This window comes from Acipenser ruthenus, chromosome 2 (assembly GCF_902713425.1).
Source record: "Acipenser ruthenus chromosome 2, fAciRut3.2 maternal haplotype, whole genome shotgun sequence".
NCBI classification, from domain to species: Eukaryota; Metazoa; Chordata; class Actinopteri; order Acipenseriformes; family Acipenseridae; genus Acipenser; species Acipenser ruthenus.
In genome coordinates, this window is record NC_081190.1 from 114,608,663 (window position 1) to 114,625,800 (window position 17,138).

Below are 17,138 nucleotides of genomic sequence, written 5' to 3' on the forward strand. Positions count from 1 at the left end.
TTAATTCACGTGCAGTTGTACCGAGATTCCAATTGAATGATTGACTAGCAATCGAGTCTCGGTACAACTGCATAAAAGCTGCATGTTTTCACTCACTGGTTGTTGGGTGTTCGGTGAGTGGAGAACGGGAGAGAGAGAAGGAGAAAATAAAACAACGTAAAGTAAATAAGCGTTTTCACTCACCGTGTTTGTTCGGTTGTCTGTGCATCCACCGTTTGTGTGTTAGTACGTTTTGTTTGTCCTTTTATTTTGGCCTCAAGTGCCGTGTCCTGTTTTTGTGTTTAAAACCTTTTATTTTCTGTTCTGTTCTGTTAATTATTAAATGCTGAGCGCGATCATGCGCTCAGCTTAACCAGAACTCCAAGTCTCTGTGTGTTACTTCCTGGCTCTGGTCTGACACCACCCACTCCGGCCGTCTTTGTGACAGTCCCTTAATCACAAAGCCTGGGTTAATTTATTGATTTAGCATTTTTATATAGCGCCATTCGCCAATTGGCATCGAAGCAATGTACAAGGCAAAAAACATTAAAATCATTTAACATACAGTACCATGTGATAAAAACACAGTACATCATAAACAATCTAAAAACACATAGAACAGTACAATGTAAATATATTGAACACAATGATACACTTTCAAATCATGTATTAAATTATTAAAACCGTTCCAGCTCTCTATTAAAATCGTTCCAGCTGTCTGATAAAGCAAAGTTTTTAATAGCTTTCTAAACTGAAGCAGGCTAGAAGAGGTTCTAATTTCCACTGGCAACAAATTCCATAGATAAGCTGCTCTGATCTGAAAGGTGTGGCCTCCCAAATTAACTGGAGAGAAAAACGTAGATTCCTGGTATTGATTCTAACAGGGAGAACAGCTTGAAGATAGGCTGGTCCAACTCCATTTAATGCTTTATAAACAATGCAAAGAATCAGCGAAGTCCCAGATACAAGGCCAGCTGCCATGTTTTGAATCCTCTGAAATGAATTGCATATACACTCAGGAGTCTAGATGCAGGTATATCATCAAGAGGGAATTTCAGGCAAAGGGTTTGTTGGGTGTTTCAATATATTGCATTGGTCCTGACACGCTAGTTACAGCCCTTGTGATTTAAAGAGATTATTTTTTGTGTGTTAATAAGCTACTTATTTGGTCTCTTCTAGGTTTGTAAATAGATTACATTTCGATGACACTGCTGGATACTTCATTCTTGGAGGCAGCAAGTACATGCCCAGTATAGAAGGCTTTTATGGTCCTGTAAAATATTACCGTCTTGAAGCAAGGCAGGGCAGTGCGGTAAGTATTCCTTTTCTGGGGGGATTTTCTTGGCCGATACCGATGGTCGATGGTTATCTACCCATATCGGCCGATACCTATAATAATAGACAGTGCAGGTAAGCTATTGTAAACTACTAGAACAAGACATGGGGCCCATATTCAAACAGTTTTATAATTATAAATGTTAAAAATATGAACAGATGTTGTTTACTTGTTGTATTTATGACAAAAATTAACAGATACTGTTTACTTGTTTCTTTAGAAAATTAATACAAAGAATAACGTAGTATTACATTGTGTGCTGGACAGCAATTTACACATGTGTTTTACAACAGTCACACAAAAATACACTTTGCATTTGTACAAGTAAAAACACTAAATGACATTAGCTTTTACAGCCACTTGCTGTCAAACATTGCTTATTATAACTTCTACCTGTACTGTACAGTAAAAGACAAATGTAGCCTACGCGATGTCAACTACAACAGCGTTTGTTGAATAATTATTTTAAGCATACACTGCTTAAGAATGCAGCACGACTTAAATTGTTCACTTAATCAAAAAAAATTACATTTCCGGTTTAATCTTGAATTTCTTACTTAACAAAAGACGGCACAGTAATCAATTCCTGCTTCAAAATGCCGTCGAATACACCCGCAACCAATGCAGCTTAAGCAAGAGGAACAAAAATTAGAAAAGATCATTTTGAAGTACATTGTATAATAATAATAATAATAATAATAATAAGAATAATAATAATAATAATAACACACAGCACCTGGTCTTGTCCAGTCATCCACTGCCTTGATCTTATCTGGATCCGGGGCCACTTCTTCACTTGCCAGGCTTTAGCTTCAATCCGTGTCAACTCAGATGGCTAAAAACAAAATCTCGATGTTTAAGGTGAGTAGCAAAGTCAGATGACATCATCCAGATAAATCAATATGGACTCCAGTTTTGCTCCCCTAAGCAGCGTTACATAAGCCGCTGGAATGTTGCAGGGGCATTGCACAGCCCAAAGGGCATGCGTTCGAATTCGTGCAAGCCCATTGGAGTCGTAAAAGCAGTCTTTTCACAGTCCTGTGAGTCGACCTTCACCTGCCAGTATCCGCTGGACAGACCGAAGTGGAAAACCAGGCAGCTTGTTTCGGACTGGTAAGAGCTTCCTCTATACGTGGGAGGGGATACGCGTTCTTATGTGTAACTACATTTAACTTGCGGTAGTGTATGCAGAAGTGACACGTGCCATCCTTCTTCCTTACTAGCACAATTGGAGATCCCCCGAATCACTCCTGCCTGCAACATCCCCTGTAAAAGAGAGCAAACCTCTCGATACAAGTTAGTTGGAATTTGACGGTACCTCTCACGAACTGACGGAGCCTCTCCAGTCAGTATCCAGTGCTGCACAGTACTGGTCCTCCCATGGTCCTCGTCCCCAGTAGAAAAGACGGCACAATAACATTCCAGCAACTGCAACAGCTGTAGCTTTTCCTCCTCAGTCAGTGCCATGGGAATGGCAATGTCTGGAATAGGACTTGCTGGTACAGGAACCTCGGACATCACTACCTGTTGAAGACAAACAGTAACACCATTCTCTGTAGGCATCATACTCACATCCTTCTCTTGGAACACATCCTCTGGTTCTACAAGGAACACCTCTCCCAACTTCTGGTAACGGGATAGGTACACTGGGGCATCTCCAAGATTTCTGACCCACATAGGAGGCCTACCATGTTCCACAGGATCACGTTCATTCACAAAAGAGCAGGCATCCTGGGGATACATTGATCCTGTACTATGATGAGACCACGGTTAGGGATCTTTACATCACCATTTTAATTTCAACTTCTACGTCCCCCAGGTACGGCACAGGCAGTCCATTAGCTGCACACAAGGAAAGCCAGGCTGATGGATCCTTAAGATGTCTTCCTTGTACTCCAAACTGTTGATTTAAAGAAACTTTCACAATCCATAGTGACTTGGGAGCCAGTATCCAACAAGGCTAGAACAGGAACACCATCCATCTCGACCTCCATTACTGGGCTGTCTCCGACAAGCATCTCTCTGGATGTTCCCAACTTGGCCTTCCCTACCGTCTGGACCGCGACGGTGGGTCATAGTAGTTTAAAGGCTGATCTTGGGGACGGGCACTCACTTGACAGCGACGCTCAACAAACCCAGCTTGTTAACACCGGCGACAAATCTGTCTCCCCTAAACATCAAAACGGTCCGTCTGCTGTCTCCCATGATAAGGCTGTCCTCTTCTGCCACCCGGTAAAGAAAAAACAGTGGCTGGATCCAAACTCGCAGCTATGGGTGCAACAGGTTCCATGGTCTGGGGCTTCCCTGGTCCCCACCTTCTTAGTTCAGCCTGAAGTTCTCCTAATAAATCCTGTGAAAGACTTGCAATCTGCCCTATCACCTCATTAGACAGCTCCCTATGAAGGTCCCTCTTAATCTGTTGTAGATCCACCCTTGGGGATAGCTGGAAGCCAAGGCTCCACAGTGGTCTGGCACTAGTGTATGAGCAACTCTTGTTCTAGCGCTTCTATCTGGACCATCACCTCCATCCTGCAAAAAAACAAATCTTCATTAAGCAGTACCTTAGTCTTCAGCTCCTGCCTCAAGGTAAGATCCCTCAGACCATCCACAAACTGGTCCCTCAGCAATGAGTCTTCATCTCGAATACTTCAAGGGTCTTGTCTCCATAGCCCCTGGAACAACGCTTGGAGCTGTAGGGCAAACTCTTGCATGCTTTCCTTGGATTCTTGCCTGCAATTAAAGCACAGAGAGCAAATAAGAGGCCTGGGCCCTATCCCCATACAATTCATATAATATCCCAAAAACCAGTTGTACTGTATTCCGTTTCTCTTCTGGCAATATTACAATTTCTCTCCTTGCTTCCCCCTCTAAACTAGTTAAAACAAGGTCAACCTCAAATGTGCCTTCTATTCTACTTAAATTTGTGTTGTTAGTCACACCACTAAATTCAGAAGACCAGGAAGAACCCATCATAAAAGGAAACATTAAAAGCGGGGCTGCACTGGAAGTACCTTCTCCCACTGACACTGTGCAATGGGAAATATAGGACTCAAACTGAAATAACCCAATCCTGCCGACGCTATGCCAAAAAAGAGACAGATGTAACACTTAGGGAAAGCTATAACAATTATTTCCCAGTGCTTGTGTAGCTGACTACGCCATTGGTGTTTAACCCCAAAATAATTAACCCTGCATGCGTGCGAGAGGGAGAACTGCCAAAGAGCAGAATTAACAGGTTGAAACAACAATACAACATAAACCTCAGTGAACGGGAGGAAGACATACATTTACTATAACATTTAAAGCTAAATACAAATCGACAATAAAATAAAGAAACACACGTGTTACACTTGCGTCATTAGTAAGCGGGTCTGACAAAACATTCAATTCTGTGCTGGAAGAAATTCAAGCATGTGTATCTGTGTACATTATCGGCTAAAATAACAAAAACTGCTGATGGCCGTGTTTTTGTTTTTTTTTCTCTTATCGGTGCCATGCCGATAGGCTACCACTTATCGGTGCACCCCTAACATGTATAATATATCCCAGAGGACCAGTCGTTGCGAAAAAAACTTGTGTAGGATACTAAATCTCTTGTCCCCTAAATAATCGAACTGCTTCTAATAATGCTAGTGTTGTATTTGCACCCTTTTTTCTAGATTGTTAATCCCCTTTCCCCAAAGAGAATGGTGGAAGAGCTGGATATACACTATCAGAGATGTGAAGATGTAAAAAGAATAACCACTGGCTTTCTGCAGATACTTAAACAAAACAGACCAGTTCAGGAAAACCGTAAGAAATTGAAACTTTCTGTGCTTACCAAAGGTCACATATTCATTTGTTTCCACTGCCTTGAGAAAAAGGACTGACATTCAAAAAAGTAGATGTGGGGTGAATCTGTCTGCATGAGTTTTAACTGTATTGTTTGAAACCTTGCTGTGTTTGCGTGCCACATTGCCAAATGTTTATTTGACGACTCCGCAGATACTAATGAAGATGAACAAACTGAAAGTCTTTACATCATGTTGTAATGAAGTAGAAACAGTTTGATTGGACTGGTTTGAAATGTATTCATTTCCGGAGAGTTGTGATAGTAACAAACTCATTTTTCATATTGCAAACCTGTAAAAATGCACAATATCTCTAACGCGAACAGAGTAGCATAATAGATGCAAACGTTCGCCACATCTTTGAATATCTGTCCCATTGTTCATAGAGCTTGCACACCGCATTCAGTGTTTTAGACTGTTGTGTATATGGATTGAAACCTTTCAGAGGGCTGCTCTGGTACTTTGAACAGCACATAGAATGGGCACCAGTAATGACTAAACCAGGCCTTGTTTAATGTGGAACCACATAATCAAGTTATACATTGCACAATTAACAGATGTTGTTTCAATAAAGAGCTCATCATGTCGGTTCAAAAACAAATATGTTTTTTCTAAAAGGTGAGTGATTTATTAGGAGATTTGTTAGTCCCCTTAAAACATGTTGTAAAGGAGCAAGCCTAGTGATATCTGATTGAGCAAGAGCTGATATTTAAATGGTTTTCATATCCTTTTAGGCACATGTAAATCATATTATGTACATTTAAAGAACACATATGGTGAACAGTCTGTGTGTGAAGGACTTCCCTGGACACATGAAAAACAAAGAAAATATCAAAGACTGTTTGATCTTCTTCAGATGATGGAACCAGACTTACTATCAGGTATTTGTTGCTGGTATAATACCCAATGGTTCAGGTGCATTAATTGTGACCACTGATTAAAATCTAGTGTAGAACTCATTTGTGGGATTAATGTTGCATCAAGGAATGTTTTTGTGGGTAGATTTAGAACTACTGTAACCTACTGTATAGCATAAAGACACCAACTATTGTACAATTGTGTGGTCTGTTGATACTTAAGTGTTTGATCAATTAGGTTGTATTCCAACCAATTTTGTAAAAAGTAATTTATTTAAACGCAGGTCAACGTTACAATGATATTTAAGGTACTCATTATCCCTATGATAACATTTGTAGTAAAACACCCCTATAGTGGCTTGAAAAAAGTACCAAATAACACAAAGTGCAAACTGTGCAATAATTTAATCCTCACAATCTTCATCAAAGTTGTTGGTGTTTTTTGTTATTTGGCACTTTAATTTTTAAAAGCTGCTAGAATTATATCAGCATCCTGAGTATAGGGTAAAGGAGTGCCTTTAGTTATCTACTTATGTGGTGTTCTGGCTAGTAAAGGAGCGAGGATGAGCATGGTGCTAATGTTTTCACTCTTAACTCTTAGGTTCAGGGAGTTCTGAAATGACCCTTGAATTTGGAAAGAAGGTTTTCGAAATGGTATCTGAAAGATTATCAGACTGGGAGGGTGACCATGTCCTGAGCTCCCTAGTTCCGTCTTTACAGATTTCCAGCTGCTGTGGCTATCACAGGGCCTCCTATTACCTGGCTGTCATGTATGAAACTGGTTTAAGGGTTCCAGTTAATTATCTACAGGTAAAACAACATGTTTACTTAAATATGGCACTAGAAAAAGTATTTTTGTGAACAAAAATAATATCTTGTTTTCTGTGAATTCCCATTCATTAAAAAAAAAAAAAAAATCCTGTAACACAGCACTACAATACATCTTTTAAATTCATTCTACTGTATATTGAAAATGAATAGCATAACCATTCCCTGATCTGTCCACCAGAGCTCCGTAGTTTATAGTTGTGATGGAGCACCTAACTCTCTACCGATGTGAAATGCTTGCTATAATTATACAATATAATTATACACATATCTGTCCCATTTATATTTCTAGCTTTTACTAAGTAACACATCTGTTGACCAGAAGAGACTGGCATCTTGACTCCTGTCATTGCAGTTGTAAGGCGCATGTTTAAGCCTTTATTTGCAAGTCTTTGACAGCAATGCAATAGATTGTCTGAGGTGTGCTTTTATAAACGCTTAAGAAATCATGTTCGTTTCCCCCAGCCCCTATTGCAAATCTTGGGTATTGTTTTATTCATTTTTATTTATGTATTGATTTATTTATTTACTAGGGACATGTTTATGGTTTGGTTGGTGCTCAAGGAGATGAGAGCCTGGCTCTAATGCATCTTGGTTACAAACATATCCAAGGCATTGACGGTTATCCTCTAGATTATGACCTGTCATACAGTTACTATATCAATATTGGAAAACAAACTTTGCAAGATCGATGGGAAGTACAGGAAACACAGGTAAGAGAATATATGAACTGCATTAATACCAGTATGGTATGCATGGATCACTTGAAACAGCAGACAGAAGATCCCTTGGAAGTACAACCCCCCTGTACTCACAAACGCAGAAACATCGACGCCTGTGTGACTTTCATAGCACATTGGGTTCGTCCCTGTGTAAAGACAAGGGTCTCGTTTTCTATATTGAAAGTAAAAGAAAGCCCCTGTTTCTTTCATCTACTGCTCTCACGACCCACACAAGGGCTACCTTTACTACTCTAAGGAACATTAGGCTAAGATTACTGCCATTCAGGGTATCCAAAGCGTATTACACCGTGGATCTGGAAAATACCATTTTCAGATTTAATACAAGAAGGCTAAAATAAGTTTCTCTCTCACTCAAACAGGCTTATGTTGAATCAGTTCGGCTTACAGATGAAACAGCCCTGAAATTCCATACAAATGAGAACAGTGATCTCTATCAGTTTCTAAATCTTCAAGCAAAAAGAGGGGACTTGGATTCACAGGTATTATGCAATCTTATTATTATTATTATTATTATTATTATTATGTGATTTGAATGTGACCATTTTCATGTGAGTGATGCTAAATGTGTGGTGGGCATTGACAGTTGGAACCAATGAGCACAGACTCATTTGAGGCCAGAAATGTCTAATATCTAATGTCTCATTTCTAAAAAATGAAACCTACTTCTAATATTTCCCTTCTACTGTACAGTTGCTGCCAAAAGTGTTGCAGCACCCTCTAGAGTTGTCGGGGTGTGCGTGGTGAAGTGCAGAAAGGGACTGTCCACACAAAGCTCAGAAAACAAAACGTTGGTCAAAATAGTAGTCACCCCTGCTACCAACAATGGTATCAGGGGAAAAGAAGAAAACAGTCTCCAAACAAACACAATAATTAGTCTGGCACAGCTGTGCCACCTTGATCCCTCCATGCACGAAAAGCTGTGCTCTCAACACCAGGCTATGGTGTGGTACTCTGCTGGGCTGTGTAGTGCTGTGCTGTGCTGTGCTGTGCTGTGCTATACTGTGCAGGGGATAGTGTCCTGGATCCTCTTGCTGGCTGGATAGCTGCAGCTCCCCTGTCAATCCTCTGCAACGAAAACAAAACAAACAGAGAGCGCTCCGGCGCATCATCAGTCAGTAACTTAAGGTCAATGCTCACACAACTGCACCCCTTTTGTGCTGCCAAACTCCACCCCGGTGCCCGGTAATCAGCCCGATGCCCCGCCTTATCCAATCGCTGCGTGGCCCCCAGCTGCTCAGAATGGATTTATTTAGCAGCACTGCTGCCACGTACCCTCCCCAAGATGTCCTATTTCCGGTTTCGCCGAAACACAGAGTTCGGCCATCTTGGAGATGGCGTTACGCTAACCTTACCAAACGTCCTTCCTGACTTACAGCTCGGATTCCTTCTCTCTCCATCACACAACCCTCAGAGTGGAGCTGAAGGAACACTCGGCTAACCCTAACTCCCCCGATGGTCCCCCCTCCCGGGAAAAATAATCTGCATTTTGGTGGTTGCAGCACCACTTAAGGGGGGCGAGGTCCATGACGAGAGTGAAGGAACGCCCCAAGAGATAATAGCAAAGGGAGTGAGTAGCCCATTTAATGGCCAAACATTCCTTCTCAATGACGGAGTAGTTCCTCTCCCTGGGAGCCATTTTCTTGCTCAAGTAAATAATGTGGTGTTCTACCCCCATCAGTCTCCTGGGACAGGACAGCTCCCAGACCAATGTCGGAGGCATCGGTCTGAAGAATAAATTCCTTGCTGAAGTCAGGTGTAATTAGGGCTGGGGCCTGGCAAAGCTTCCTCTTAAATCATTTCAAAGGCCCTCTGACATTCCCCTGTCCACTTAACTAAATTTGGTGCTTTCTTCTTGGTGAGGTCAACCAGGTGGTTAACTATGGTGAAATACTTCAGCCGGCCAACCCCAGTAGTGACCTCATCTGAGACTTGGTCTTCGGGATCACCACCTGGACTTTCTAAGCGACTGGCTTTACCCAGCCATTACCAATAATATAGCCAAGATATTGAGTCTCATGTTTGCCAAATACACATTTACCCAGATTAGCCGTCAGGCCTGTTTCCCTCAGAGACTGCAGGACGGCTGATAATCTAACAATATGCTCTCCCCAGGTAGAGCTAAAAATCACCACATCATCAATATATGCTGTTGCATATTTCTGATGGGGATATAGCACCTGGTCCATCGGTTTCTGGAAGGTTGCTGGGGCTCCATGCAGCCCGAAGGGCATGGTCTGGAAATGGAACAGACCATCGGGGGTAGAGAAAACAGTTTTCTCTTGAACTGAGTCAGTGGGACCTGCCAATATCCCTTTGTCAGATCCAGAGTTGAGAGAAACCGCGCCTTTCCCAGTCTGTCTAGGAGCTCGTACCCCCGAGGCATGGGATATGCATTGAACCTGATCGCATTCAAATTACAAAAATCCACATAGAAACGAGTGGAGCCATCCTTCTTGGGCACCAATACAATAGGGCTGCACCACTTGCTCCGGGAAGGCTGAATGATTCTAAGCTTGAGCATAGTCTCCACCTCCTTGCGAACTGCTTCCCGTCGGTACAGCCTTTCCCGGACCCTGACACCTGGCAGAGAAATAATGCCATGTTTAATAATGCTCGTTCTACCAGGCACATCAGAAAAATATCACAAAACTCCCTTACTACTCGTTGAAGTTCCCATCTCTGATCAGGAAGCAACTGTTTCCCCATCGGAATATTAACTGTATTAAGTGGATCCTCTTCCAGACTATCACTGGCTATAAACAAGGCCTCCTTTTCCTGCTTTTCCCTCCAGAGTTTCAGCATGTTAACCCTCAGAGTACTACGTCACAGCGAGTGCTCTACGCCACAGGACTACAGCTGTAGTTTACACCCCAAAATGTATATATTATATGAAACCTATATATCACAAGAAACGCAAGACATTAAAGTGTTTTGTTCTTTCTGTTATTTTATATTTTTGGACTGAATATAGAAATATGTATTGGCAAAGACACCTTTGTTATACAAACGGTATTTTTATCATCAAAACATCAGTTATTTTCAAAACCAACCATGCACATAAACACTTTCAAAATACGACATATAAATCCCCAGAATTGTGGGGTTTTTTTAAATGTAAAAAAACCACAGATGTTTACAAACAATGAATCAAAAGATATATTCAATTTTGCAAGCAACGCATCTTATCTGTACAAACAGATCGGAACCGCACAGAAGAGTAAACATACTTGCCCTCGAAAGCCTTTTCTTTATATAAAGATTGCACAACATGTATACCAACACAAATAAGTGTTAATTAAATATAAAAGCATATGCAAAACTACTACTACTTATTATTATTATTATTATTATTATTATTATTATTATTATTATTAATACACGTAACTTACTTTGAGTTGTGGAGACATCTGAATTGGCACAGGGAAGCTTATTCTCTGTAATGTCCTTTTGCAATCAGTGTTTTTTTCAGTGGTTTGTAAATCCAGTTTGGTGAAGTCACTAACCTATGTATACTTCTTTATGTTCGATGTTATTTTCTGTTCTGGCAATTCTGTTACGGGTCCAAATCGGGACTCTGAAGTTTTTGTTCAGCAACCGCAGCAGTGTGGAGTAGTGGTTAGGGCTCTGGACTCTTGACCAGAGGGTTGTGGGTTCCCCAGTGGGGGACACTGCTGTTGTACCCTTGAGCAAGGTACTTTACCTAGATTGCTCCAGTAAAAACCCAACTGTTTAAATGGATAATTGTATGTAAAAATAATGTGATATGTGAAATAATGTATAATGTGATATCTTGTAACAATTGTAAGTCGCCCTGGATAAGGGCGTCTGCTAAGAAATAAATAATAATAATAATAAATGAATTAAAGGCATGTCTTTGTCTGTACTGTCGTCACCTCCCGCCACATCCTCCTCCTCTTCTTCATCCTCCTGTTCTCCATCCTCCTCCTCTTTTAAATCGCTGTCATCACTATCCACATAACTATACAGCCCCAACCAATTATACGTTTTATCAGCCTCAGAAGCCGTAAAACCTTCAACATATTCTCCGTCCGAATCGCTTAAAAACTCACTCTCTAATCCGCCATTTCTCAACTCTCAGCTAGCCTAGGAGACAGGGTTTTCTTTTTAACCAATAAAAAAAGGTGTTCGCTTGACAACCATTTTAATTGCCTAATATTAACACCAAAGCCCTCTGCTATTGCTCGGCACAGTTTGTTGCTAGGTAAAATTGACCAATAAAAAAATAACAGAGAGCAAATAGGAGGGCAGATCTATGTCCGATAATCGGCCCTTTAGTCCTCACGCAGCACACTTCTGTGGGCCGATCATCAGCCCTGTAGTACTCTGAGGGTTAACATGGTAAATTTGGAATTTATTTCGGTGATCGGACTGCCGAATTTCATAATTCACCCTACCCACGACCCGTATCACCTCATATGGTCCTTGCCACTTAGCATAGAGTTTAAACTCTGATGTGGGGAGTAACAACAATACCTTATCTCCAGGTCGAAAGGTCAGAATTCTTGCCCGCTTATTGTATTGTTGTTCTTGGCGATGCTGAGCTTGTTTTTAGATTTTCTTGTGCCAAACGACTGACCAATTCCAGGCAGTCTCTCAAGAGTACTACATAATTAACTATGTTTTTAGATTTATTTGTCTACTCCTCCTACCCCTCTCTCACAAGATCCAGGATGCCTCGGGGTTGCCTTCTGTACAACAGCTCAAGCCTAATGTTTCTGTTCTTCTTTGACAAACCGCATCAGCATCTGATTTAGTGTCTGATTAAAACGCTCCACCAGTCTGTCCCTCTGCGGGTAGTAAATGGAGCTCCTGATGGGCTTTATTTTGATATACTTCTTTTAAATAATCAGACATGAAGTTGGTTCCTTGATCAGTTAGTATCTCTTTGGGAATTCTTACTCTTGTCATAATCTTTACTAACTCTGATGCAACGGCTGCGGCACTAGTGGACCACAATGGTACTGCCTCTGGATACCTGGTAGTCCATCACTCCCAAAATATGCGTGGACCCAGAGTCCGACTGGCTCAAAGGGCCCACTATGTCCATAGCAATACGTTCAGAGGGTATTCTGATTTAGGGGCATTGGGACCAATGGGGCCAGGTGAACCTGCCCCAGCGCTACCTTTTGACACTCTGGACACTCCGCCACATACCTCAGCACTGTGGTATAAACTCCCAGCCAATAAAATCGAGCCAATAGTCGTTCCAAAGTCTTTACGCTACCCAAGTGACCTGAACAGGGGATATCGTGAGCCAACACACAATCTCGTTTTGAAAAGGCTTTGGAACGAGTAATTGTGTTACAAGCTGTCCTGTGCCCGAGGCTTGGGCTACCCTATACAGTAGATGCCCGGTGATCACATAGCACAGAGATACTAGCGGCCGACTTCCAACAGAGCAGCTTCAATCAAAGTGAGACCACATCCTGAATCCACAAATGCGTGGGTTCTCCTATTACCAATCCACACATCAACAATACAAGGTCCCCCCCAACCCTTACCCCTGGACTTACCTTGCTCTGGCGGCCCGTAGAGGGGGGCCACGTCACATTCCATGGTCGCAGGGCAGTTGCATGTGACTGATCTCGTGGCACCGGTAACAGGTTGAGGGGTAGGACGCTCGCGGAGCCTGCATGTCCTGCTGCCTGCTGGGCTGCGTGGAGGGGACCTCTGTTCTGCCCCAGCCGAGGCCCATTGAGTCTCTGGGTGGTCAAGGTGCTCTGTATAATGGGGTGGCAGGGGGGAGTGGAGCTCAGAAGGCCGGCAGGAAGGAGGCCCTCGGTGCTGGGAAGGATGGCTTGGTGGCCAATACGGGTGACGGACGGGTGGCAGGCGGGGAAGATAGTTGCACTGGCTGTGAATCCTCAAACGCCTCTGCCCATGTTATAGCCTCCTCCAGCGTGGTGGGCTGATGCTAGATGACCCAGGCTTGTGTCTCTGCCCCCACTGCGAAGCTGAACTGTTCAATCGTACACAGCTTGACCACCTGGTTGGCGGTGCGTGCTTCGGGATGGAGCCACCGGGTCAAATATTGCACCACCACGCGGGGTCTGGTTCCCTGGGGTCGTTGATAATCCCAGAACCGGTGACGGTAGGTGTCCTCCATTATGTTAAGATGCTGGAGGATGGCCTGCTTGACCAGGGTGTAGTCCAGGGCGGCCTCATGTGTCATCGCCCAGTAGGCCGCCTGGGCCTCCCCGATCAAGTTGGGGCCCAGCTGGACGGCCCACAGCTCCAGGGGCCAGTGGGAAGCTGTCGCTAGCCGCTCAAAAGCGACCAGGTAAGCCTCGGGTTCATCCTCCAGCGTCATTTTGGTCAGCCGCGGTTTGGGAAGGACTACCATTGGGTCTGCCGCCGGTTCTCTCCCAGGTACAGGCAGGAGCAGGGCGCCCATCTGATCCACCAGGCCGGCGTAGGTCTCTCGCTGCTTCGCCTGCCGTTGGGACTCCCGTTCCGCCTCCCTGGCTTCTTTCCTCTTCATCTCGGCGCTGGTCCTGCGCTGTCAAGGGCACTGCCACCATGTTGGGGTCCGTCCTCCCGATACCACGAAGATGTGCCACACCGTAACACAGAGTTCGGCCATCTCGGAGATGGCGTAACACTAACCTTACCAAACATCCTTCCTGGTTGGGAGGCAGACTTACAGCTTCCTTCTCTCTCCATCACAAGAATTAACTAATTTTGCTTCATAAAGTGGAATGAAACCTGCTGAAAAATGTTACGTTAACATATTAAATTACATACTGATTTATAGTTTTCCACATAACAAAAAACTGACATTTCAAAATCTAACATGAAATACTGTACTACTATTGTGGCTTCCGGTAGACTTTTGCGATATAATTTTGTAGTTTCTTTGATTACAAGATAAGTAAAATATCTAAATTTATGTTTTTATTTTTTTAATTATGTCTCAGTCCTGTCTAGGTGATGCTAACACTTTTGCCACAGCTGTACATGCATCCCTTGATTCTTCCTGCTTGTTTTTCATTCTCACAGCCTGCAGGTTTAGCAGCCCTCTCTGGCATCCTCCAAACTGGATGCCCAATAGTTCAGCCATACCGTGTTCAGTCGTATCTTTTTAAACATGCATTTTCTTTTAGAAAACATTGGCCAGAATGCTGTTTTGGGGCCAGAATGGTGTGTCAAAGAATGTGACCGCAGCTGCTAAGTGGTATGCCAGGAGCGCTCTAGAAATGGAAGATCCGCAGGCCATGTATAATCTGGCTATTATTTTATTCAAGGTAAGCTGCTCCTTTACATGACAGAAGCACATGCTGTGTATATATAGGTACACGGTGAGACTGGGACTGTCCCCATTTCTTATCAACTGTCTTGGTGTCCCAACATTTATCCTCAAAACTTAGTCTCAGATCGCACTCCTTACAGTCATTACGTAAACAGTCAGCAATCACATTAACATATAATTTCAGAATAATCTTTATACACAGGAGGTTACGATACTAAAAGCATGCAAAGTGATAGAAATGTCAATAAATATGGTACAAACATGGCCACGAACTGGGAAGAGAAGGGTTAATGATTGTAACATATACATTACATATACATATACATAAACATTACATTGAACATTGCCATTTATAGTAACATTTTCGAGATTCAATGGCATTTGTGAATTGAAAGCAGACTGATTTCCCACATCTGAGGGAGGATTCATGGAACAGCTAAACACTGCACTGGCACTCGAGGGGGTGTTTTTTTTTTTATGTAGGAAATTATCCTGCTCAGGCTTTGTGGTCTTCAAGAGAAGCTAACCAATAATTTCTGAGGCTGTTTTCACACTGATGTCGGTAACCGGCATAATTTCCCTCGATTGTAAACCAACATTAGATGATATGTGGACTAAACGACTTCCGTGCCAGTTTGCGCAGTGTCGCAGTCCTTCCCGTCCGCGGCGAGCACAGTAGAATTCTATACCGAACCCGACCTTGTTTAAAACTAAAGCCCAACGGTTGTGTCAGCAGAGAGCAGGAGAGATTCTAATTTTGTTTTAAGTATGTTTCTGAAATCGGAGGGTAGTGGTGAGATGTATCTCTTGTGTCGAGTTTAAACATTGCATACTCTCTAGTCAGTTTTATAAGGCGATATTTAGTTTAATAAGTAGTTGCCGCTGCTGCATATACAGTATATTTCATGCTGAGTGAGACTTGTGAGGTGATTTCTCAGATGGTTTTTAAATAGTGTTACTGCGACTGCTTGCCTCAGAGTTTTCTTTGTTCTGTTCTATGAATAAATAAACACCACAGTACATTTGCCAATTTTTCTGTAATTCTTGGTGACAGATGAAAAAAACAGATTGTTGAGTGATTTAAATGCTGTTTCAGTTGTATGTTGACATTTTTACCTACAGAAACACTGTTTAGATAATTGTTACTACTGAGGCGTAGTAATATTAATAGATCAGGTAAGTAAGTTGGTCTATGATGTCATAGCTGTGCGGTAAGACAATTATTACTGCACAGTCATGTGATCTTGTTCAGCCAATCACAGCACTTAATTTATCCAAGCCGTTTTTATAAAAAAAAAAAAAGTGTTTGTGGGGACATTTTCTTAAATGTTGCCCGCACATTGATAGTAATACCTGCCCCCCTCCCCACATACATACATACATACACACACTTGCACGCACACACATGACGGTGAAATTCATCTTCTGATTTAGATTCCACACCTGGCAATCACACACAACATGCAGGTTGTCCCTGGAGCGTCAAGTACTTCATCAATTAATTACAATATACATTTACACAAAAACCCCTCTTCATGCGCAGGGCTCCTGCCCTGCCACAGTGCTGTACACACCTACACTTAATCCTGCACTTAACCCAGTCTGTAGTATTTTGTATTTCACTTGCACTCGTATCTAACCCTGATGTAACTATCAACACTGTTATCTGCTCTTGAACTGCCCTGATATCAAATCGTACTGTGTTTTGTATTTGCACTTATTAGGACTGAAGTCATTGTATTTTGTATCTTGCTCTTAATTGTACTGTACTTCTTGATTATGTATTTTTTGTACCTGGGTAAGGGCGTCTGCTAAGAAATAATAATAATAATAATAATAAAAAGTACCGTTCTGTGTTTGGGTCTGCTAATTTTAAAGGGCGCAAACGAGCCTTGGCCGTGGGCTTTGTTACTATATATATATATATATATATATATATAAATTACATTTCACCATATTACTTTGAATTAATGGTGCAGCGTTTATTTTAAATTGCTGAAAACAGCTGCGGCGCTTATTCAAGGGCGACAGTAATTACAAGTACTATGGTTTTCGAAAGGCGCAATTTTTTCTTGCGTTTTTTACGGTATTTGAGGGAGGTGTATATTTTAAGTTTATTTCTGCAGATACAGTCCTGCCACTTTAAACTGAAAGCTGTTGAGCTCACAGATCAGATCAGTGTTTGCTAGGTGGGGACACATACCAGTGTAGCGTGGAGAGGGAAATAATAACAAGACAGAAATGTCAATTCAGCTCCTGAGGAGGTCGGATTATTTTCCCTTTCTTTTCTTACAG

General features: G+C 42.3%; 1 protein-coding gene across 2 annotated transcripts in view; it reads left to right on the forward strand.

Moving 5' to 3' along the window:
• LOC117409272 (protein sel-1 homolog 3) overlaps positions 1-17,138 on the forward strand; it is a 42,298-nt gene that overhangs the window by 10,332 nt on the left and 14,828 nt on the right. For both annotated transcript variants that reach the window (XM_034015055.3, XM_034015054.3), the window contains exons 7-13: positions 1,159-1,291; positions 4,975-5,107; positions 5,880-6,026; positions 6,604-6,812; positions 7,364-7,543; positions 7,933-8,052; positions 14,698-14,838. In XM_034015055.3, the coding sequence (XP_033870946.2) occupies positions 1,159-1,291; positions 4,975-5,107; positions 5,880-6,026; positions 6,604-6,812; positions 7,364-7,543; positions 7,933-8,052; positions 14,698-14,838 (1,063 nt within the window). The remainder of the gene's footprint in view (positions 1-1,158; positions 1,292-4,974; positions 5,108-5,879; positions 6,027-6,603; positions 6,813-7,363; positions 7,544-7,932; positions 8,053-14,697; positions 14,839-17,138) is intronic.